Source organism: Myotis myotis, unplaced genomic scaffold (genome assembly GCF_014108235.1).
Source record: "Myotis myotis isolate mMyoMyo1 unplaced genomic scaffold, mMyoMyo1.p scaffold_m19_p_7, whole genome shotgun sequence".
Lineage (NCBI taxonomy): Eukaryota > Metazoa > Chordata > Mammalia > Chiroptera > Vespertilionidae > Myotis > Myotis myotis.
This window is the reverse complement of record NW_023416379.1, coordinates 39,244,959-39,271,201: the sequence shown is the minus strand read 5'-3', so window position 1 is coordinate 39,271,201 and position 26,243 is coordinate 39,244,959. Positions and strand designations below refer to the sequence as shown.

General features: G+C 38.9%; 1 protein-coding gene across 3 annotated transcripts in view; it reads right to left on the bottom strand.

The window, feature by feature from the left end:
* Positions 1-26,243, bottom strand: part of PDSS2 (decaprenyl diphosphate synthase subunit 2) — a 245,723-nt gene that overhangs the window by 153,382 nt on the left and 66,098 nt on the right. For all 3 annotated transcript variants that reach the window (XM_036317452.1, XM_036317453.1, XM_036317454.1), the window contains exon 2: positions 12,051-12,185. In XM_036317452.1, the coding sequence (XP_036173345.1) occupies positions 12,051-12,185 (135 nt within the window). The remainder of the gene's footprint in view (positions 1-12,050; positions 12,186-26,243) is intronic.

Below are 26,243 nucleotides of genomic sequence, written 5' to 3'. Positions count from 1 at the left end.
ATAAACGTGATACATCACATAAACAAATTGAAAGAAAAAAACCACATGGTCATATCAATTGATGCAGAAAAAGCATTTGACAAAATTCAACACCCATTTTTGATAAAAGCTCTCAGCAAGGTGGGAGTAGAAGGATCATACCTCAACATAATAAAAGCCATATATGACAGGCCCACAGCCAACATCATACTCAATGGACAAAAACTAACACCATTTCCCCTAAGAACAGGAACAAGACAGGGATGCCCCCTCTCACCACTCCTGTTCAACATAGTACTGGAAGTGTTAGCCATTGCAATTCGGCAAGAAGAAGAAATAAAAGGCATCCAAATTGGAAAAGAGGAAGTAAAACTGTCCTTATTTGCAGACGACATGATATTATACATACAAAACCCTAGAGACTCCATCAAAAAGCTACTGGACTTAATACATGAATTTGGCAATGTAGCAGGATACAAAATTAACCCCAAGAAATCCGAGGCATTTCTATACACCAATAATGAACTTTCAGAAAGAGAGATTATAAAAACAATCCCGTTTACCATCGCACCAAAAAAATTAAGCTACCTAGGAATAAACTTAACTAAAGAGGTAAAAGACCTCTACTCAGAAAACTACAGGACGTTGAAAAAAGATATAGAGGAAGACATAAACAGATGGAAGAACATACCGTGTTCATGGATTGGTAGAATCAACATCATTAAAATGTCCATACTACCCAAAGCAATCTATAAATTCAACGCACTTCCCATTAAAATACCAACGGCATACTTCAGAGATCTAGAACGAACTCTCCAAAAATTCATCTGGAATAAAAAAAGACCTCGAATAGCTGCAGCAATCCTGAAAAAGACCAAAGTAGGTGGGATCTCAATACCAGATATCAAGATGTATTACAAAGCCACTGTTCTCAAAACTGCCTGGTACTGGCACAAGAATAGGCATATAGATCAATGGAATAGAATAGAGAGCCCAGAAATCGGCCCGAACCAATATGCTCAATTAATATTTGACAAAGGAGGCAAGAACATACAATGGAGCCAAGATAGTCTCTTCAATAAATGGTGTTGGGAAAATTGGACAGATATATGCAAGAAAATTAAACTAGACCACCAACTTACACCATACACAAAAATAAACTCAAAATGGATAAAGGACTTAAATGTACGACAGGAAACTATAAAAATTCTAGAAGAATCCAAAGGCAACAAAATCTCAGACATATGCCGAAGCAATTTCTTCACTGATACAGCTCCTAGGGCACTTGAAACTAAAGAGAAAATGAACAAATGGGACTACATCAAAATAAAAAGCTTCTGCACAGCAAAAGAAACCATCAACAAAACAACGAGAAAACCCACTGTGTGGGAAAACATATTTGCCAATGTCATATCCGATAAGGGCCTAATCTCCAAAATTTATAGGGAACTCATACAACTTAACAAAAGGAAGATAAACAATCCAATCAAAAAATGGGCAAAGGACCTAAATAGACACCTTTCAAAAGAGGACATTCAGAAAGCCAAGAGACATATGAAAACATGCTCAAAGTCACTAATCATCCGAGAGATGCAAATCAAAACAACAATGAGGTACCATCTCACACCTGTCAGACTGGCTATCATCAACAAATCAACAAACGACAAGTGCTGGAGAGGATGTGGAGAAAAAGGAACACTTGTGCACTGCTGGTGGGAATGCAGACTGGTGCAGCCACTATGGAAGACAGTATGGAGTTTCCTTAAAAAACTGAAAATGGAACTCCCATTTGACCCTGTGATCCCACTTCTAGGAATATATCCCAAGAAACCAGAAACACCAATCAGAAAGGATATATGCACCCCTATGTTCATAGCAGCACAATTCACCATAGCTAAGATCTGGAAACAGCCTAAGTGCCCATCAGTAGATGAATGGATTAGAAAACTGTGGTACATCTACACGATGGAATACTATGCTGCTCTAAAAAGGAAGGAACTCTTACCATTTGCAACGTCATGGATGGAACTGGAGAGCATTATGCTAAGTGAAATAAGCCAGTCAATGAAGGAAAAATACCACATGATCTCACTCATTCATGGATAATAGAGACCATTATAAACTTTTGAACAATAATAGATACAGAGGCAGAGCTGCCTCAAACAGATTGTCAAACTGCAGCAGGAAGGCTGGGGAGGGTTGCGGGGCAGGAGGTAGGGGGGTAAGAGATCAACTAAAGGACTTGTATGCATGCATATAAGCATAACCAGTGGACATAAGACATGGGGGGATAGGGGAGGCTAGGGGACTGTCTAGGGCGGGGGGATAAAATGGACACATATGTAATACCCTTTGTAATACTTTAAAAAAATAAAATAAAAAATAAAAAAAAATAAAATAAAAAAAAAAATAAAAAAAAAAAAAAAAAAAATAATAAAATAAAAAAAAAAAAAAAAAAAAAAAAAAAAAAAAAAAAAAAAAAAAAAAAAAAAAAAAAAATCCTATATAATAAAACCCTAATATGCAAATTGACCAAATGGCAGAACGACCGGTCGCTATGATGCGCACTGACCACCAGAGGACAGAAGCTCAACGCAGGAGCTGCCTCCTGGTGGTCAGTGCACTCCCACAGGGGGAGCACCGCTCAGCCAGAAGCCGGGCTCACGTCTGGCAAGCGTAGTGTGGTGGTGGGAGCCTCTCCTGCCTCCACTGTGGGCGGGCAGTAAGGAGAGAGGGGTCCCAGACTACGAGAGGGATGTCTGCCTGCCGGCTGTCAGACATCCCCTGAGGGGTCCCGAACTGCGAGAGGGTGCAGGCTGGGCTGATGGACCCCTCCTCCCAGTGCATAAATTTTGTACATCAGGACTCTAGTGTATTATAAGAAGGAATGGGCCCTAGCCGGTTTGGCTCAGTGGATAGGATGTCATCCTTTGGACTGAAGGGCCCCAGGTTCGATTCTGGTCAAGGGCACATACCTGGGTTGCGGGCTCAATTCCCAGTAGGGGGCATGCAGGAGGTGGCCGATCAATGATTCTCTCTCATCATTGATGTTTCTACCTCTCTCTCCCTCTCCCTTCCTCTCTGAAATCAATAAAAATATATTAAAACACACACACACATACACACACACACACACCTCTTAAAAAAAAAAAAAAAAAAGAAGGAATGGGTCAAAACATAAAGAAAAAATACTTGGAGTCTGGGGAACCAAGATAGCAGCATAGGTAAACAACTGAACTTGCTGCCTCGCATAACAACATCAAAACTACAACTAAAGGACAAAATGGATATCATCCAGAACCATGGGAAGGCTGGCTGAGGGGAAGTTCGACAACTAGAGGGAAAGAGAAAAGCACATCTAGACTGGTAGGAGGTACAGAGGTGCGGAAGAGCGGAGGTACAGAGGCGCGTGAAACGGGCTGGCAACTGGGTGCACTGCGATCTTTTTCAATTGGGAGGGAGATACAAACTCCCGACTGCTCTGAACTCCAGTTCTGGGCGAGACTCTGGGGACCCAGACTCCTATGGGGAGAAATTAGACTGGCATCGGGCCGGAACATGAGGGGAGCTTTCTCTCAGAGGTGGTCCCAGCGTTCATTGTTCCTGCATGGGGCCGCAGGACACAGAGACCCAGAGACCTATCCAGGGCAGGGCTGACAGGCAATCATCACTGTTGGCACTGCCCCGTGATTCCCTGAGACCATGCCCCACCCAGTTTAGAAACCCACCCAAGCTGTGTGCAGAGGCTTTTGCATATGAATGGCCTGGCCTTTTGCAATCTAAAACCTAACAAACTGCAGCTGGGTCAGAGAACCCCAGAGCTTCCAAAAGAAGGCCTAAGACTCATCAGCAGCCTGCACTGCTTCATAGCTGTGCCTCATCTGGGCACCTCCAAACCCTAAAAAAGGGGAGGAATCTGCAGATCTCTCTGTAGCTCCTGCTAGGTGGCCTCATGCAGTGGCTGATTTTGCAGCTCCTTGGAGATCCAAGAGCCAGTTTACCCAGTGGTTAGAGTGACACCATGCCAGATTACAACTCTTCAGATCCATAAGAGACACACTCAGGGGGCAGACTCAGTGAGCACCAATGCCACACTGAAGCAAGTCCTGCCCCATAAGGGTGTTTCCAGCACAGCAGTTCTCCCATTGTAGACACAGCTAGTCCTCACAGCCAATTGGCCTGGAGGTCAATTCCTCCCAGTGATACCAATAGCATTCAGGGCTTAACTACAAGACTGTGCACGCAGCACACAAAGGGGTGCACCAAGAGTGTCCACCTCAGGTAACTAGGGAGGCTGAGCCACAAGGCCCTATTGGCCACCTACCACACAAAGCCACTCTATCAACACAGGGAAGCAGCCAAAATGCGAAGACAAAGAAACAGGTCACAAATGAAAGAAATGGAGAAAAGAAAACTACTAGTGGATATAGGGTTCAAAACCACAGTTATAAGGTTACTCAAGAATCTTCTAGGAACCTCCAAGAAATATAGTGAGATCCTCAAGGATATAAAAAAGGACCAACTAGAAATTAAGCATACACTGACTGAAATAAAGAATATTATACATATATTCAATAGCAAACTAGAAGATCCCAAGAATAAAGTCAAAGATTTGAAATAAAAGAAGCAAAAAACACCCAACTAGAAAAGTAAAAAGCAAAAAGAATCCAAAAATATGAAGATAGTGTAAAGAGCCTCTGGGACAACTTCAAGTATACCAACATCCGAATTATGGGGGTGCCAGAAGAAGAGAGAGAGCAAGATATTGAAAACCTATTTGAAGAAATACTGACAGAAAACTTCCCCTACCTGGTGAAAGAAATAGACTTATAAGTCCTGGAAGCACAGAGAACCCCAAACAAAAGGAATCCAAAGAGGACCACACCAAGACACCTCATAATTAAAATGCCAAGGGCAACAGACAAAGAAAGAATCTTAAAAGCAGCAAGAGAAAAACAGTTATCTACAAGGGAGTACCCATATGATTGTCAGCTGATTTCTCAACAGAAACTATGCAGGCCAGAAGGGAGTGGCAAGAAATATTCAAAGTGATGAAGAGCAAGAACCTACAACCAAAAATATTCTACCCAGCAAAGCTATCATTTAGAATTGAAGGTCAGATAAAGAGCTTCACAGATAAGAAAAAGCTATAGGAGTTCATCACGACCAAACCAGTATTATATGAAATGCTGATGGGTATCCTTTAAGAAGAGAAATAAGAAGAAAAAGGTAAAGATACAAATTATGGCCTGGAGAAACTAAGATGGCGGCATAGGGAAACACCGAAATTGCTGCCTCCTACAACAACTTCAAAACACAATAAAAAGACAAAACGGACATCATCCAGAACTTGCAGGAAGGCTGGCGGAGTGGAAATTCTACAACTAGAAGGAAAGAGAAAAGCACATTGAGGGTCAGGAGCTGCGGAAGTAAAGTGCAGAGGTACGGAGGCTCGAGAGTGCGCGGAAGGGGGCTGGTACCTGAGGACACGGCTGTCTTTTTGAATTCGGAGGGAGTCACAAGCTCCCGACTGCTCTGAACTCCGGTTCCACGAAGTCTCTGGGGACCCAGGACTCATACGGGGAGAAACTGGACTGTCTGGCAGCAGGCAGAACTCGGAACTCGAGGGCGGCTTTCCCTCAGAGGTGCTTGCAGCAATTAAATTATCAGGACACTGAGACTCGCGCGGCCCCTTAGGGCAGGGCTGAGAATCCGCCATAGTTCCTTGCTCCGCCCTTTGATTCCCTGAGACCCCGCCCCACCCAGGTTGCGGCAGAGGCTTTTGCATATGAATGCCCTGGCCCTTTGCAACCTGAAAATTACCTAACAAACTGCAGCTGGGCCACAGACCCAGAACTTCCAAGTGAAGGCCCAAGGCCCCACAGCAGCTTGCATTGCTTCACAGCTGGGCCTCATCAGGGCACCTCCAAACTCCAAAAAAGGAAGGGGAATCTGCAGTTCTCTTCATAGCTCCTGCTGGGTAACCTCCAAGAGCCAGTGTACCCAGTGGTCAGAGGGGGACCATCCGGATTACAACTCCTCAGATCCATAAGGGACACACCCAGGGAGCAGACTCAGTGAGCACCAAAGCCCCACTGAAGCAAGTCTTGCCCCAGAAGGGTGTCTTCAGCACAGAAGTTCTCCCACTGCAGACACAGCCGATTCTCACTGCCAATTGGCCTGGAGGTCAACTCCTCCCAGTGATCCTACAACAATCAAGGCATAACTACAACAAGACTGTGCACAAAGCCCACAAGGGGGTGCACCAAGAGTGTCCACCTCAGGTAATTGGGGAGGCTGAGCCACTGGGTCCCACAGGACACCTAGCACACAAAACCACTCTACCAACACAGGGAAACATAAAAAATGCAGAGACAAAGAAACAGGTCACAAATGACAGAAATGGAGGAAAGCAAACGACTGGATATAGAGTTCAAAACCACGTTTATAAGGTTTTTCAAGAATTTTATGGAAACCGCCGATAAATTTAGTGAGACCCTCAAGAAATCTAGTGAGACCCTCAAGGATATGAAAAAGGACCAACTAGAAATTAAGCATACACTGACTGAAATAAAGAATATCATACAGAGATCCAACAGCAGACAAGAGGATCCCAAGAATCAAGTCAAAGATTTGAAATACGAAGAAACAAAAAATACCCCACCAAAAAAGAAAAAAGAAAAAAGATTCCAAAAATATGAAGATAGTGTAAGGAGCCTCTGGGACAACTTCAAGCGTACCAACATCAGAATTATAGGGATACCAGAAGAAGAGAGAGGGCAAGATACTGAAAACGTATTTGAAGAAATAATGACAGAAAACTTCCCCTTCCTGGTGAAAGAAATAGACTTACAAGTCCAGGAAGCGCAGAGAACCCCAAACAAGAGGAACCCAAAGAGGACCACACCAAGACACATCATAATTAAAATGCCAAGAGCAAAAGACAAAGAGAGAATCTTAAAAGCAGCAAGAGAAAGAAAGTCAGTTACCTATAAGGGAGTACCCATACGACTGTCAGCTGATTTCTCAACAGAAACCATGCAGGCCAGAAGAGAGTGGCAAGAAATATTCAAAGTGATGAATAGCAAGAACCTACAACCAAGATTACTTTATCCAGCAAAGCTATCATTCAGAATAGAAGGTCAGTTAAAGAGCTTCACAGATAAGAAAAAGCTAAAGGAGTTCATTACCACCAAACCAGCATTATATGAAATGCTGAAAGGTATTCTTTAAGAAGAGGAAGAAGAAAAAGGAACTCTTACCATTTGCCACAGCATGGATGGACCTGGAGAGCGGATAAATACCACATGATCTCACTCATTTGTGGAATATAATGAACAACATAAACTGATGAACAAGGACTGATCCAGAGACGGAGAGGCATTGATTGGACTGTTGGGCCTTGGAGGGAAGGTAGGGGAGGGTGGGGATAATGGGGAAAGATCAACCAAAGGACTTATATGCAAGCATATAGGCCTAACCAATGGACACGGACAACGGGGGGGGGGGGGGGAGGGGGGGAAGGGGTGAGGGCATGAGCGGGGGGGGGGGGGGGTAGGGGGTAACGTGGGGATAAGGACACATATGTAATATCTTAATCAATAAAAAATATATTAAAAAAAGATACAAATTATGAACAAAGTGACAACAAATACATATCTATCAACAAGTGAATCTAAAAATCAAGTGAATAAAAAATCTGATGAACAGAATAAACTGGTGAATATAATAGAATCAGAGGCATAGAAAGGGAGTGGACTGACAATTCTTGGGGGAAAGGGGGTGTGGGGGATGCGGGAAGAGATTGGTCAAAAATCTTACACCTATGGACGAGGACAGTGGGGGGTGGGGTAAGGGCATGAGGTGGGGTGGGAACCGGGGGTGAGGGGAGCTATGGGGAGAAAAAAAAGGAACAATTGTAATAATCTGAACAAAAAAGATTTATACAAAAAAAAACAGAAAATGAAAAGCGGGATTTAAAAAACATACTAATTATTCTGCAATGTTTTTTGTTGAGTTATTTATTATGTTTTTTGTGTGACATTCCACTAATACTTTTCTTTCTTTAAACATCATTATGCTTTACATAATAACGAAGTTAAAAAATTAAGACTGTCCCATGAAGAGTGCCTTAGAGTCTGATTACAACTCACACCCTTCAGTCTGTGGACCGACGCTCTATCCACTGAGCCAAATCAGCCAGGGCTACAGCTTACATCCTGAATTAGTGGTTGCAAAGGTCATAATAAGGTACGCTCAAGTCACAGGAAGACGTGGTCCAGTTACACTACTTTAAAAGGCACATACTATACATGTGTGATTCAAATGTTTATTTTGGTCTAGAACACTACGGTAACAGAAGGGTCAATCATGTGAAGATTTAAATGAATACTATGTCCAAGGCACTGGCGAGATACACAGTTGTACAAAGCTGGCAGATATAGTCTAGCTGGATACTGAGAAGGAAAAGAAAATGTGTTTGGCAAACATGTTTCAATCTCTTCTACTAGAGTTAACAAGAGGTTTTGGGAAATTGCAGGCAATGAAGGTAAGATGAAAATATGTGGTCTATTATAACTGCTAGTTAGATGAGAAAAAAACTGAGTAAATTATTGCTAAAACAACTGAGAAAGGTGAACCATTAGTTAAAAAACTCATAAAAAAATTTAAACTTAATAATCATGCTACATTAGAGAAGTCTATACTTTGAAATGTTATGTTTTATATATTGTAATGATCTATTTTTTGTATACAAGAGTATCCTATTATTAATAGAACAGGAAGTTATACACTTATTTTCTCAGGAGTGGCTAGAGATACTTTTACATTGAATTTAGTATTTTTTTCGACTGATTACCTTTGTAACCAATATGTATAAATGTATGTATTTATATTGTTGACACTATTACAGATGTCCCCCATTTCCACCCCCTTTCCCACCCCCATTCAACCCCCCTCACCCCCACCTTCTCCAACTGTTGTCTGTGTCCATGGGCTATGCATTTTTGTTCTTTGACTAATTTCTTCACCTTCTTTCATCCAGTGCCCCCTCTGTCATGTAAACTCAGGATTGGTAGAATAAATGTAAACCCCAGTCTTCTTGGAAAAAGGCTATGGTAGGTACTTATAGTGCATTTTTATCAATGTGGCTCTCTTACTTGTTTTCCAAAATGTAGTTATTACATTTTAACCTACATTCTGCCTCTCTTGGCCACATGATAAATTCACTAAATAGATCCACAAATTATATCCATCAGTTATGTCCTTAGGCTAAATAAAAGAGGTCACCTAACTTAGTTTGGTCCCTTAGGTAATTTACTCAGGTCCCACTATCTGACATCAAAGTCAAGTTTATGAGAGAAAAAACACCAACAATGCAAACCCCAGTAGTTGGGAGGTGAATTTAAAAAGCTCCCAAGTCAGTACTTTTCCTCAAATGTTAAATAATTCACTGTGGCATTATAGATACAAGCCTCCAGCAAAAGTTACACTTGAACAATTAAGAAAAGCAGGAGCAAAACAAATGAATTCAGGGATGGAGAAACAAATTAATGGTTTCTCATAGTACTATGCCAAATTACATTTTCACATTAACAAGTGTATCAACCACCCAAGCATCACCAATGACATGCTGGATCAAGCTTAATTACAGAAAATAGCCCAGAACCAGGATTATTCCCTAAATGTAATTATGGATTCTATATACTTGGGTATGAAATTCATTCGTATTATTTGGAAAATTTTTATATTCATAATGCACCACCTACTCTTCTGCAAAGTTCTTTTACAACTGCTGTGTTACAATGACCGTCTACTAAATGTATATGTTCCTTGAAGGCTCAGAAGGTGATTGTAGGTGTTTCTTAGAGACTAGGTAAACACATGTTCACATTACAGTGCACTGTGTGCATATAGATAAGAGCACTTGCATAGTAGAAAAGGTAACATACTTTAGAGTAAAACCAGGATTTAATTCCCAACTCTATCACTTACTACTTAAAGGATTTTAGACAAATCTTAGTCTCAGTATTAACTTCTTTTTCTGTAAAACGGGGTTGATTCACTTATGCAACAAATATATACTGAACACCTATTATGTGTCAAATAGTACTTTACATTGATTATTTTAGAATCAGACGTAACAAAACTTGGCTGGTGTTCATTGGAGGTATGTATGGTTACCCAATTGAAAGAGCAGACTATTAATAAAACAGGATCAAAATCAGCAGACTAAAACCCAAAGGAATTCCCAATAGGAGCTAGACATACTTGGGATACAAGGTGATGTGAAGTCTATTTGCTTTCCAGGGATTATCAGGTTATTGGTATTCATTATGTATCCTTATGTGTTTTCTCCAGTTATCTTCAACTAAACTCAGTCAAGAGCTTTCTACACAATTTGTAAGGTAAAGTTTTGACCTCTAATTCAAAAGTTTGGGGGAGGGATGTAGATGTATTAAAGATTTGCCAAGTTGCTTTCAATTCAGGAGTTTTTCAAAGAAATACTTACAAGACCTTTTTGGTATAATAATTTAATGGTTAGTCTAATCTGCAAGTGAAATAAATTATTTGAATCAGACTATAGAAAATCAGAATGGAATCAAGAAAAACATACATGAGGTTTAGAAGGAAACCATAGTTAGAGACTCAACTTTCCTCAATTGAAGTTGTACCACCCTAAAAAAGTAACATGACAACTCTTACCTACAGAATTATTGTAAGGACAAACGGGATAACTGTCGCCCTGGCTGGTTTTCTCAGTGGTTAGAGTGTCGGCCCTTAGGCTGAAAGGTTGTGGGTTTGATTCCCAGTCAAGGGCACGTACCTTGGTTGCAGGCTCAGTCTCCCCTCCACTCCCCACCCTCCATACTAAGAAGAATAAATGGAAAAAATATCCTCAGATGAGGATTAAAATAAAAAAAAGGATAACTGTCATAAAAATGATTAGTAACCTACAAAGCACTAAAAAATATAAATTATATCAGAGTGAGTAGAAACTAAAAATGATCCCAAGGCATCTCTTTAAGTGAAGATACTTATATGCATAAATAGTAAAAGATCTGCAAAAATTATCCTGGCTGAAGAGGGGTCATTTGTAGCTACAACAGTAATAAATTTTGCTTGCTTCTTAATGATGAAGGATCACTGTACTTCATAGCTGGCAAGCAACAGTCATTTCTAAATATTATAGAAGAATAAAACATTTATGGATAAGACCACTAGAAATAAAAAAAATCTAAGATGTGGATTGATTTTTAAATTAAGTCAATAAGATATACCAGCCATAAGTCAAAGTTTCAAGAAATGCTTTTTGGGAGAAAAATTTTCTTGTTCCCCATGTTTTTAGGGTAGTTTTAATTTCATGTGCCAAAGTTCACCTGCAGTTTGTTACTTCTATAGAGAGAGGCTTTTAACACAGTGCCAAGCACTCTATTAAAATTAAATAAAGTTATTGCTGATATCTCACTAAAAAAATGCAGTATTTTTTTAAAACAAAAAATTTAAAGTTTGTTTTATATGCAACCAATGTGATTAATACATGCTAGTAATTAATTTTTAATCTAAATGTGTGAGATATAAAAATCTATAATTTCAGTAACTTTAGTAAATATCGATTCACCATAAAAATAGGCAAAATAAAATAAATGATATAGTACTGAAGTAGACTACTTCTGCTAAAATGGTACTTGCATCAATATTTTACAACTACATATCAGTTTAAGTAGGTTGAAAAAATAAAAAATCCTAGACTAAGGGACAAAGAGGTCTCCACAGAGACATAATGATACCATGATGGGGAGGATGGGTAGTCATGAACAGAAAATTTTAAATGCTCAGGGTAGTAATGCAAGTATTTAACACATACGTATGGGTAAATTTACCAGAGTTATGCATGGAGCAGCCGAGACTATCAGATCTATTAACAATAAAAATACATATTTTAAACCATACAAATATTTTAATTTATCTTTGAATCAGAATGACAAAGAACTAAATAGCCATTTCTACTACCACTGTTCAGTAAAAGAAAACATAATTTAGAGAGCAATGTCAAAAGACTAATTTCTTACCATGAATAGATCCCACTGACCATGTCATAGTTCTGACATGAAGCATTCACACTGCTGGGCCCAGCTGCTTTAGAAATAAGTAGCACCACCAAGCCCCTCAATTGGAGGTTATTCCGGCTATCTTGTACAAGCCCCCTGCAACACATAAATAAAAGAATAAGATTAATATACTTTCATAAGATCAGTCAGATCATGTTAGCAAATTGCTACAAATATGCTCATAATTCCAAAATTAGACAAAGGAATGTGTTGAAAATAAATAGGATTGGGCCCAGCCGGCATTGCTCAGTGGTTGAGCGTGGACCTATGAACCAGGAAGTCATGGTTCAATTCCTGGTCAGAGCACATGCTTGGGTTGTGGGCTTGGTCTCCAGTAGGGGGCATACAGAGGTCAGCCAATCAATGATTCACTCTTGTCACTGATGTTTCTATCTCTTTCTCCCTCTCCCTTCCTCTCTGAAATCAATAAAAATATATTTAAAAAAAGAAAAAGTATTGAGGGAAGAAAGAGTGAATAGGAGGAAACCATGAGTTCAGCAAACAACTGGAGAAACCAATGGCTGGTTTTAAAAGTGACAATCTGACACAGTGAGGCTTGATGATCTGGCTTTCTCTCTTTCTGGGTTTTCCCACTGTCTATACCCAACCTCACAATATTAACCATTTGCTCTGATAACAAGAGGAACCCACAGTTTTAAACTGTTTGCGGTAGTCGACACCAACTGAAATAATTACAAACTTTATGACTTAGATAAAGAGATCTTATTTGGTGATGGTGGTTGACACAAACATTTATTTCAGAAGTAAAATGAAAAAGAATGCCATGAACAAGTATCTTGCCATTTCCTATCTATACTAATAAAAGGGTAACATGCTAATTAGACCAGACATCTTCTGGACATCTTCCAGACGTCCTTCTGGACAAAGCCACAGTGGCAAGGGCTGAGGCAGAGGCGGTTGGGGCAATCAGGCTGGCAGGGGAGGGCAGTTAGGGGCGATCAGGCCGGCAGGGGAGGGCAGTTAGGGGGCGATCAGGTTGGCAGGCAGAGGTGGTTAAGGGCAATCAGGTCAGCAGGCAGAGGTGGTTAGGGGCATTAGGCCAGCAGGCAGAGGTGGTTAGGGGCAATCATGCAGGCAAGTGGTTAGGAGCCAGTGGTTCCGGATTGTGAGAGAAATGTCCGACTGCCCTCCCCTGCCGGCCTGATCGCCCCTAACTGCCCTCCCCTGTGGGATCGGGCCTAAACTGACAGTCAGACATCCCCTGAGGGGTCCTGGATTAAGAGAGGGTGCAGGCCGGGCTGAGGGGCCGCCCCCCCCCACGACCGTGCATGAATTTCATGTACCGGTTCTCTAGTTATTTATAGAAAGTATTATCACTCTAGACAACAATAAAGCTTTGACTTTATTGTAGAATGTCATATATTTTTTGATATGAGAATTGAACTTTTATAGTTTCTACTATAACTAAGGCTAGGAATACTTTCCTGAATGCACTTTGTCATTTGCTTTTAAATATTGCAAATGGTTATCATACAAGAACTAAATGGCATCATTAAAAAGAGAAAAAAGAGAAAACTATGGGTAATATATTGTAATAAATTAATATTTAGAATAATGCTCATGACAATAATCAAGTAGATTATAATACACATAAATAATACACAAATATAATTATTGATTGTGGTAAAAACATTAAACATTATTATTATAATACTTCATTGAATTATTAAGACTTCCATGGTAACTTTTGAACAAAGAATCAATTGAAATTAATTAACTAAGCCAAAATTAATGAGTTAGTCATTACTTAAAAAAAACAAAACAACTTTGCCCCTCATGCCTCTACACAGGAATTTTAAAAAGGACCCCTTCTTCCCTACAACTAAAAGAATTGCAAAGAGAACAGCAAGAAAAGCTTAGAATAAGTAGAAAGAAGGAAATAATAAAGATCAGAGTGGAAATAAATAACATCAAGACTAAAAAACCCATACAAAAGATTAATAAAACCAAGAGCTGGTTCTTTTGAAAAGATAAACAAGATTGATTAACCTTTAGGCAGATTCTTCAAGAAACAAAGAGAGAGGACCCAAATAAACAAAATCAGAAATGAAAGAGGTGAAGTAACAACTGACACAACAGAAATACAAAGGATCGCAAAAAAAAAAAAAATACTATGAAAAAGTATATTCCAACAAGCTTGACAAACTGGACAAAATAAACATATTCCTAGAAAAATACAATCTTCCAAAATTCAATCACAAATTATCAGAAAACCTCAATAGGCCAATAACTACTGATGAAATTGCAATAGTAATAAAAAAAACCTCCCAGTAAACAAAAGCCCTGGTCTGGATGGCTTCACAGGGGAGTTCTACCAAATATTCAAAGAACTAACACCTATACTCCTGAAACTATTCCAAAAAGTCAAAGAGGAAGGAACACTTCCAAGATGTTTCCACGAGGCCAGCATTATCCTAATTCCAAAACATGATAAAGACATCACAAAGAAAGAGAATTATAGGCCAATAACCCTGATGAACATCGATGCTAAAATCCTCAACAAAATATTAACAAATTGGATCCAGCAACATATTAAAAAGACCATATACCATGACCAAGTGAGATTAATTCCAGGAATGCAAGGCTGCTACAATATTTGCAAATCAATAAATGTGATACATCACATAAACTAACTGAAAGACAAAAATTGCATGATCATATTAATTTATGCAGAAAAAGTATTCAACAAAATCTAACACTATTTGGTAAAAACTCTCAGCAATGTGGGAATAGAGCAATCATACATCAACATAATAAAGGCCATATATTACAAACATACAGCCAGCATCATATTCAATGGGCAAAACCTAAAACCATTTTCCCTAACAGGAACAAGACATAGATATCTGCTTTCACCACTCTTACTCAACATAGTACTGGAAATCCTAGCCATAGCAATCAGACAAGAAGAAAAAATAAAAGGTATCCAAATTGTTGAGGAAGTGAAACTGTCATTATTCACAAATGACCTGATATTGTACATAGAAAATCCTAAAGACTCCATCAAAACACTATTAGATTTAATAAATGAATTGGGGAAGGCACCAGGATACAAAATTAACACCTAGAAACTGATGGCATTTTTATATACCAATAATGAATTCTCAGAGAGAGAAACTAAAAAAATAATCCCATTTACCACTGCAACGAAAAAAAATGATACTTAGGAATAAAGTTACCCAAGGAGGTAAAAAACCTGAAAAAAAAAAAAAAAAAAAAAAAAAAAAAAAAAAAAAAAAAAAAGGACCCCTTCTTGCCCTTTCATTACTTTCAAAATAACAGAGATGTTCAGGCTCTTTGCAAAGTAAAAGCTGTAGCTGTTTTTCTACTTATACCTTCTCCTCAATTTAGTAATGGATCTTCAGCAAGTTAGAAGGATTAATCATTTTAAAAAATAAGTTCTAGTCTGGCCAGTGTGGCTCAGTAGTTGAGCATCTACCCATGAAACAGGAAGTCACAGTTCAATTCCGTTTCATTCCCGGTCAGGGCACATGCCAGGATTGTGGGCTTGATCCCCAGTAGGGGGTGTGCAGGAGGCAGCCGATCAATGATTCTCTCTCATCATTGATGTTGCTATCTCTCTCTCCCTCTCCCTTCCTCTCTCTAAAATGAATAAAAACATGTTTAAAAAATAAAAATAAAGAAAATAAGTTCTAATTTCTTTCTAGGAAAGAAAGTTAATTAAGTGATTAAGCTATAACACAATAGAAATAATCATCAGAAATGTCCAAAGCTCTTTATTATCCTGTAACAATTTGCTTAAATCCTATAGACCTGAACCACAGGGAGGCTAGGAAACATCCTATTTTAGAAAAAGAAAAGTGAATGGGAGCCATTTCAAAAGTTTTTGCTTTAAACTACAAATTTTAACATATTACTTATCCTTACTTATTTATTACCTAAGGTTAATCTTTATTCTTCCATTTCTGTGTAATATTAAAGAGAAGGGAAAAGAGGAAGGTGAGGCTGTGTGTGTGTGTGTGTGTGTGTGTGTGTGTGTGTGTGTGTGTGTGTTTGGGGGATTAAGCCTGGTTAGGGATGAAGGATATGATGACACAGTAAAAACTCTATATATGCCAGAACTGTTCTAAGCATTTTACTATATATTAACTAAAACTAATTTACAACTACCCTAAGGGAAGGTACCCTATTTATCATGATTTTACAGATGAGGAAAATGAGGGAGACAGAGATCAAGCAACATGCCTGGGTACCTGAGCCTGTAGGCGGTAGAGCCTAGATGGAGCCAGGATTTGAACCCATGCCAACTGGCTCTTGGCTCTATAGTGACTCACCATCTGCTTCATCTCAGGGACAAAACTTGTAGCTAAGTCAAATGAGAACAGTGCTGCTTTAGAACAAGGTTTAAAAAATCCTGCTATTCAGTAGCTATGCAACTGAGATAGTGACCTTTTCTATAAAATGAGGTTAATGATGTCTACTTTCCATAGTCATGTATGGAAGAGACAGCATGAGTAATGTATATAACACTATGGAAGAACATGACAGATGATCCAGTGATCACAAAATTACATTCTCTTTCCTTATTACTGTTTTGCCATCTATTTTTTTCTCAACTTCTATTTTCTCTTTCTTCTACTCTGTTTCTCCTTCTATCTCAAAGTCCTCCCCACTGTACTAGCATATATAACTCCTATAAATACTGTTTCATTTTCTACCTCCGAGAACAATAAAAGTTAAGCAATTCTTCCTATCCTTATTCCAAACATCATATATCATTAGTACACCTGCCACTTTGAGATGCATTACCGAAAAGGCCAGGAAAAGAAACTGGTGAACTGGTTAACAGAAATCAAGAGAGCAGTCAGAAAAGCATACCTTCTAACCACTGAGTTTCATGTAAGACAGTAGGTAACAAGCTGAAGAATAGGTTAACAGCTTGAGTAAATTAATAATTGTTTCCAAAACACCTCTTCTTTGATTTCACTTCATTAACACCCTTAAAAAACACACACAGAGAACCAAAAGATTAAGAAAATTTGCTCCTGAGGATACCCTGACTCCCAACCCCTACCACAAGGATCTAAATCTACAGAGGTATTATGTTTCATGTAGTCCAGGTCACACTTCACCTGGAACACTATGATTTATTCTCAGTGCCTCTTTAAGGAGGGACAGTGATAAGCTAGAGCAAATCCAGAAGATGATAAAATCATGCATGGCTGAAAAAAACAAAAAAATGGATGCTAGCTAGATTGGTAAAGTTGGTGTTCTTGCTAGAGGTGCCTCTCTCGGTAGATGTAGAATTCAGACCGAGCCTTAAAAGACGGCCAAATTTCCCTGAGCAGAGAATGGAAGTACGTAGGAGTAATATGGGGTTATTAGAATGGAAAGAAAGGTATCTTTGGAGAAATAAACTGGTTACGCAGTGATAAGAAGGTGGAAGAATGGGAAGCAGGTTCAGGAGCTGTGGGGCTACCCACTTGGGCAATGTGTGTAGGTGAACAAGCCCAGAAAAAGCGTGAAGAGTGAAGGACCTTAAAAGGCAAGTTTAGAGTTGGGACTTCATTCTGCGGGCAATCTGAAGGCATGGATGGTTTGTCAGCAAAGGAGTAGTGTGATTAGAGTTAACAACTAAAACAGTTACTCTGACAGTGGTGTGTTGAGTGCAGTGAAAAGGAGAGAAGATTAGTTAGGAGTAGCTTCTTCCAACAGTCCTGGTGAGAGATAATGAGGGCCTCAATTAGGGTAGTGGCAGCAGGGAGGGAAAAGAAAAGCTGAATAATGGCAACAGAATGGGGGAGGAATTGGACAGTCTGGTCAACTGACTGCATGTGAGAGACACTGGGAAGGGATCAAGAAGCAAAGGAAAGGCAGGGGCTGAATTTAAGATTCAAACATGTATCCTGGAGGTGAAGATGCTAGCATAAGCAGAGATTGGGAAAAAAGAAAGGTAATGAGGAATTAATGAGTTCAGTTTTGGACATGCTACATTTGAATGCAAGAAGGACTTCCAGATGGAGATGCCCAGCAGGCAGCTGGAAATGCTGTGGGTATAGATTTGGGAAGCATCTTCACAGAGGTGATGGCTGAAGCAGCAGGAATTGATAGATGAGTTTTTGAGGAGAGAGAAAAAAAGAGAAAAGAAGGGAAGAGAATCCCTGTACTTAGGAAGGATGAGTAATCAAGATGAAGGAACACAGTATGCCCACAAGCAAATAAACAGGGTTTCCACAGACACCCAGAAAGAAGTGTGAACATACACGCACAATGGAGGCAGAGAACTGTAACAGTGCAGTGAACAGAAACTAGCATCAGTAGTTAGTTGCCCCTTCCATAAGTTTTTTTGTTTGTGTTCATCCTCACCCAAGGATATTTTTAGAGAGAGTGGAAGAGAGGAGGAGGAGGAATGAGAAACATTGATGTGAGAAAGACACATCAACTGGTTGCCTCCCACACTTGGTGATTGAGCCTGCAATCAAGGTACATGCTCTTGACCAGAATCGAACCTGGGACCCTTCAGTCCGCGGGACGATGCTCTATCCACTGAATCAAATCAGCTAGGGCCTTCCATGGGCTTTTATGGTCCGCATTATAAACATCTAATTTGGCACTTAAAACAATGAATAATAAAAATGATAACAACAATGATATAGACAACAACTACAACATACTATAAGGCCAGGCAGGCATGTGCTGTTTTACATGCATATGTTCAGAAACCATACAAGGTAACTGGTAAATCTCTTTACAAATGGGAAAATTAGCGAGAAGGCTTAGAAGAGTTACGTAATTACTAGTCACACTAGTCAACTAGTAATGGAAATGTCAAGATCTAGACAAAATCTGGACTCCAAAGCCCAGACTCACTATATGTTCAGCTCTGCTATTTAATTATTTGTTCACAGGTACTCCCTCCCAAGTCTGTGAGAATCTTGAGGGCCCTCAGGCTTCGTCATCTCTGGGTATCCTGCACCCAGCAGAGTAACTGACCCAGAATAGGTCTCCAAAAAAATGCAAATAAGAGAATAAATAGAGGTAGAGCAGCAGACTCTCCATGTTGTATATCTCACACAAACAGACCTGCTATGCACTATTTCCACTTTCCTCATCTCTCCTGTTATCCATATGCCATAGCGGATTCTTTAAAAGGGACAGCCAGACAGGAGAAAAGCCCCAATACATTCTAAAAAGCACACTCAGGTTTATTTTAATGCTATATCAAAAGGTTACTGTATGTAAGAATTATGCTAGATTAAAGGACCCATTTCTTAAGCTTTAAACAGAGAGAACTCTATATAAAACTGGAGTATTTATGTGTTTTGTTTCTTTGTTTAGGAGAACCGATTGAATTCAGTGCCTGTGAGAGAGGGCCGCCCTCATTTTGAACAGATAATAGGGGTAGTTCTAGCTGGAGGTGAGGATGGATGGCAGAAATGGGGCATGAGAGAACACTTTTGAGTGCTCAAGAGTTCTAATTTGTGCTGGTGATCCAAGCCACCATCTTTTGGTAAATTTGAATCAAATATTAAGGAAACAATTTACCGCCTTCAAGGGACCATCACCTTTGAGTTAGCTCAAAGCACCTCAAAGTATAAGTGAATGGGAAAGAATCAGCACTGGCCAGACTCCCATGAGGGGAGGAACTCCCCTCATTGTAACTCTTGTAAGAGGTATGGAGTTTTGTTTTACTATTTTATTACCTCACTTTTACATATCCAATTCCAATAAATCAATGCATAAAATGTAAGCATAAAAAATGGATGTCAAGTCTAACATACATGAAGTGGGCTGATTGCTAAGATTCTAATAATACTTGTGACTATAATCTCCAGTTAAAAATTTTTAAAATTTAAATTCAGATAACTGGAACCAAAGAATTGATTACGGTGTGAAGTTTTTGCCAAAGAACAATAGAAATATTCTGACCGATTTTAAAACACTGACTGCAACCTGCTAAATTGATTTTGTGATCCACTAATTGGTTGCCACTTGCAGTTTTTTGAAAAATGGTATTTTAAAGTCATGTGATAAATTAAGTCAAATTAATTATGTAGAAATAGAATCATCACTACTTAAAAACAGAAACTCTGTCCATACACTAGGACAAATTTAGTGTTGCAACAAAGCATCCAAGTTCTTTAATGACATAAGGAAATATTTAAAATGTTAACTGAAACAAGACTAAAGAATATAAACTGTATATATAATATGATCTCAATTATGTTTCAATATATGCATACATATCTGAATATAAACAAGGCCAAGGACAAAAACTAGAAAAAATATGGCAAAACATTAACATTTTAAATCTGGTATCATTATATAGGTGTTCAACATACAAGATGTCCTTGTATTTTTCCATGTTTTAAAATACTTTGTTTAAAAAATGAAAAGAAACAAGATATGAAGAAAATACTCCCACATGGTAACAAGTGTTAATCAATGGGTTTTTAGATTAAGAGTGATTTATTTTCTAAATTGTATAGAAACACAGATTTCTTTGTAAGTCTGGAGAAAAAAAATACCATATTTTAAAAATAACAGAATTTTAAGAAGGCAAATGACTTACTACATTATACTTGAGTTTCTCATTTAAAGAAAAAATTTAACCCCAGAGTACTATATTGAGTGCTTCTTGAGTTCTCATATTTTACCTTTAATTCTCTAAGATTTAGACACAAGGTCAAAGTTTATAAACCTCTAGTTTGATAGAAAGTTAAAATCGTATCAAAAACAGTGATATTACTCAGTTGTAATAGAAAAAAAATAATATTCAGGGAAGTTGTTTTTTAAAGCACTGTAATTTTAGTGAGACTAAAAATAGTTAGCATGTCACAGGTTTTTATATAAAATTAGCAGAAGAACTGGAGGTTAATTTCCATTGACAAAATGACCCAAATTGTATTATTCCTGCCATATCTATCCTGAGACTAAACTGCCCTAGACTTGAAACAACGTTAGGGCCTGAGGTGACCAGCCTTTAGACTCAGGGAGCTGTGACAGCACTGACATGGCTTGAGGGCCACATGTACAGCCCACCCGAATTAAATCCCTGAGGGACAGCTGGGCCAAGGAGCTGCCTCACCAGAGCCCTCCCAAAGCTGCAATTAGGTTTGATGGGCATGTGGCCGAAGACAAGCAGGCGCTGGAAAAAAAGTAAGTAACAGAAGAGAAAGTAGAATGGGAGTAGGGCAGAGGGATTGTTGGGCAGGGGGAAATCAAGCAGGAGCTTTTCAGAAATGGCTACCAAACAGTAGTTTAATGAAATATGATTGAAATTTTAAAAATATTAAAAAATGCCATAATTGAGCAAATTTGCAGCAAGATGTAGGCTGGCCACCTTAGAATTAAACATACCATCAGAAAAACAAAAACAAAAAAATCCACAAAGATTTCCCTGCTCAAATGGTATCTGAAGATTTATTTTAAAATATTAATGTAGTAAAATAGGGCCATTTAAAAAATAATGTTTTGGTCACACTGAAAACTCTGTTAAAATAATCTCATAATAATTTTTACATACAGACCCCTTTTGTTCACATTAAAAAATTAATTTAGTGTTGAAGCAAAGGAGCAGAAAAATGGAGTGCTGGAATACAGGCATCATTATACTGCACAGACACATGAGGCTCACGCCACCACTCAAGAAGGGACACTGGCTAAGAGCTAAAGAACTGTAAACTACACCTCCCACTACCACAGTCTGTCTGCGCAGGAACACATCATCCAAATGTGAATGAGTGCTCCCTTAATGCTCAGTGCTTTTCTCAACTGGCAGTTCTGATTTCAATAGACAGCCACTCAGACAGTAGAGAACTACTCTCAGATTAATCTGCTATGATTTTCTATGGTTTTATTCATCTAGCATAAAGCATGTTTTTATCAAAAAGAATGTCTCAATAAGTAATAAATATTTATTTAGTTCATCAGCCCCGTTATCTAATAAAGGTGGTTCGATTATGCAAAAATTAGAATATTTGCATTAGAAAAAGTTGGAGAAGAAAATCTGGCTTTTACATAACATATTATCAAGAGGCTAAAGCCAAATGTAAAAGATACAATAGCAGATGAGGGAAACCAGTAAAAACAAGCAAATTGGAAACACTTTATAGAGAAACAATAGTACTTCAAGGTCAAATTGGGGTGGGGCTGGGGAGAAGCAAAGTTAAATACATCATGATTTAAAGAGAAATGAGTTTTTGAAAAATGAATGGAAAAACAATCAAACCCTGAAGCTATATTATTGCAACATGATGAAATCAAGCGTAAAACTTTTAGGGAAATCTCATTTATTTTTCCAAAATCAACACTGAAATCAAGGTACAGGAGACCAAAGCAGAGGAGAATTAGAAGTGACAGGTGGCAGGACACAAACTACTTATGTTCATCTTCCACAGAATAAATTTCCACCAGAGAAAAGATCCTATGATTGGCTGCCTAAGTTCAAACCTAGTAGCTTTCATAATCACAAATATTGCCTCCCATACAACATTAAGACCTTACAGTTATTTAAAGTAGCCACCAACAAAGGTAGTAAAGGGAAAATATTTCTATAACAGTGGCATCTCTGAAGTATTGTGTGCCACAGAAAAACATTTGATTTTTTTGAAGTTTCGTTTATCTGGTATTAATAGAATGGCATCAACTGAATGAAGAGGGAGACACTTGCAATAAATTACATACAGGTTATTCTAGTCAATTTAATCCTCAGAAAGCAATAACACTTCTCCACTCTAACAGGTCAAAAGGGTCTGGGAAAAAAATCCCTCATTTACCAATTGCCAGCAAGCCACCTGGAGGCAAACTGTCTCATCCACCCTAGTATACCCCCAAGCTTTCACGGTGCCAGCTCATCTAACCTGACAATCATTCTGAGTGGTAGTACATATTTCCATTCATTTATTTTGGTTATTATATTTCTCTTCCTGGACTAGAATGTAAGCATGTTATATTGTATTTACATGTCAACAGTTGTTATCTCCAGTGCTTAGAATAGTGTCTGGCACACATAGGTATTAAATAAATATTTGTTGAATGAATTAACCAGGTAACCTGCCCAAAATTATATAGCCAATAAATGAGAGACCTGGGGTTTAATTCGGATGTCTGCCCCGAAGCCCATATTCACCCAACCTGGAGAGAGAATGATCACAGCAGCATTAAAACACAGAGTAAAAATGAATGATGGCTTAGAATTAAGGCTTACAAAGTACCTTTCAGATAAGAAGTGTGAAAGGTTTTAAAGTTCATTTCTCCTAAGCACCTTGAAACTTCTCTTGATTATAGGTCTGGTATATTGAGAGCTGGACAAGCAGTTGGGTGCAGCCTTCTCCTAATGGTCAAGTTCAACAAGCCTCACAGGCAGCACAGAGCCAGAGGATTTGCGGTCCATTAAACACAGGGCCATGGGAAGTCTTGAATAGCCCATTCACACAGAAGCTGAGAAAAGTCTGCACTGCAGTGAAAGTGCTGTCCAGGTTAAAAACCACAACTAAAAAACAACAACAAAAACCTTCAGACTGCAGGAGTAGCCAGGGTCTACACAACAGCCAAGGAGTCTTACAGTGAAATGAGATCTTCTAAGGCCCAGCTTGTGGCATATGTCCCTGTGCCCTTATGGTGGTCTGTGATAGTTGATCCTCTAGTCCACAAAATTGTAACTTTTATGGAAGGAGGAGATCACATTTTTCATCATTCTTTATTGAAAACCTTGGGTCCTTTCCTTGAAATTGGACAGAATGTGAATTTCTCCACGAAAACAGCTGATTAAAGGGCTACTTAGTTAAAAGAAATAATTTATATACCTTTTCTATTTTTATTTCTAGGAACATCCTATCCTATATAATAAAAGCCTAGGTGGCATCACACACAACGTCATCACAAGACGGCCACCACGAGATGGCCGCCCTCACATCGTCACAAGATGGCCACCACAAGATGGCCGGCAGGGGAGGGCAGCTGGGGGCGACCAGGCCGGCAGGGGAGGGCAGCTGGGAGCGAGATCAGGCCAGCAGGCGAGGGCAGTTGGGGGTAACCAGGCCTGCAGGGGAGGGCAGTTGGGGGCGATCAGGCCAGCAGGGGAGCAGTTAGGGGGCGATCAGGCTTGCAGGCAGAAGCAGTTAGGGGCAATGTGGCAGGCAGGCAGGCGAGCAGTTAGGAGCCAGCAGTCCTGGATTGTGGAAGGGATGTCCCAGATTGGAAAGGGTGCAGGCCGGGCTGAGGGACCCCCCCCCTCCCCATTTTGTACAAATTTCGTGCACTGGGCCTCTAGTATTAAAATAAGACAGAACATTTATGTTTGGAGACTGTTCCCATGCTAATAGCTGTATTTTGTCCTAATTCATGCTAAAATAATTCATTTTTAAAAGGTTAAAGAGAGTCAAGGAAGGCACTATAGCTATAAAGTGCTGGGAAATGTCAAAAATGTTGTGGTTCCCTGGCTGGCATGGCTCAGTGATTGAGTATTACCCTATATGAACCAGGGCACATGCCTGAGTTGCGGGCTTGATCCCCAGTAGAGGACGTACAGGAGGCAGCCAATTGATCATTCTCTCTCATCACTGATGTTTCTATCTCCCTCTCCCTCTCCGTTCCTCACTGAAATCAATAAAAAAATATTTTTTAAAAAATGTTGTGGTCATCATTAGGCTTCGCTTCATTAGGATGTTATTCTCCCCTACCCCCCAACAATTTTCCTTCCCAAAACATTGTGGGGCCTGGGCTGCAAATGGTAGCCTTCATTTCACTAGAAATAAGAAAAAAGTAATGATATAAGTCATAGATTCTCCCCTCTCTCCAAATAAAGCAGTGGAACTGTTGGACATCTATCTGCCTACCCTTTTGACTGACATTTTAGGGGCAAGGGAATGGGCAATGAGAATGAGAGGGTAGGGAACAAGCTACTCTTGTTAAAACACATACCATGGGCTATGCATTTTACATGCACTCAATAACTATGAAGTAGGTACTACAGTTATCTCCATTTTACAGGTGAGAAAACTGAGGCTTAGAGATAGGTTACTTTCTTGTCCAAAGTCAAAAGTAAGCAGGTAAATCAGAATTCAAAATCGGGACATTTTGACTCCAGAACGGCTACCTGAATTACTGTTTCTTTGTTGAAGTTCTTTGGTTCCCAGAGACCAATAAGGTTGAGGAAGGGTATGACTCTAATATGAAAAGGTAGATAGATTTTAGGAGTAAAACAAACAAGCTAGCTTTTGTTTCTTGTTGGTACAAGGCGGAAGAGCCTTTAAACAATCACTGGAATATCAAGTTAAAATAAAAGAGCTACTATTAGTTTTTAAACTCTATGCAAATAAAAAATTAATATCTACATTTATTTCAGTGTGCTGACATGTAGTACAATGTTTACTCATATTTCTAAAGTGAAATGTTTCCACCAGTACAAAGGTCACTTTATCACAACAAACAATAGTCCAAGATTCTAAACACTGCTCATTAATAGACTACAGACCCAGTCTCAACCACTTTATCCTAGAATGGTAAAAGTAATAAACCCAAATAATAACTAATGTTTATTGCATGCACTACTCTTAGCACTTTATGTTTTTACTCACTGAAACCTTATACAAGGTTGTAAGGTACCACTTTTTATCCTAATTTTACATATAGGGAAACTAAGTAAAAAAGAAGTAATAAGTAAGAGTGCTGTAAATTAGGGCCATGATTAGGATTCAAGAGCATATTACTCAAGAACTAAAAAGTGCTCCATAATATACAAGCACTGACAATCCTAACTGTATGCTCTGGTACCCATTCAATCTAGTCTCAAAAAGTGATATAAATACTGTGTAAGTTACTGCCTACATAAAAAAAATATATTTTAAATTACAATTAAAATGCACAATTATTGAAGTATGTACAAAAGGTCTAATAATCTCATTCTTTCCAAAAAAAGCTATTATTCTCTATGTCTGTATTCTTCCAAAATGTCCTTTAGTTAACCATAATGAGATCCAGTAATTTTCTATCAAACAGCATTAACAGAGCCATCTATATATTTCTGGAAAAAATTTTCTATCATTTTTCCAGATGATAGAAAAATATTTTCATGAGATTTTAAAGGAAAGGGCTAATAACCTAAGACTTTTTGGTAAAGAAACCCACGCAACACAGAAACCTGGCCAACTTTATCACTTCTGAGGCCTG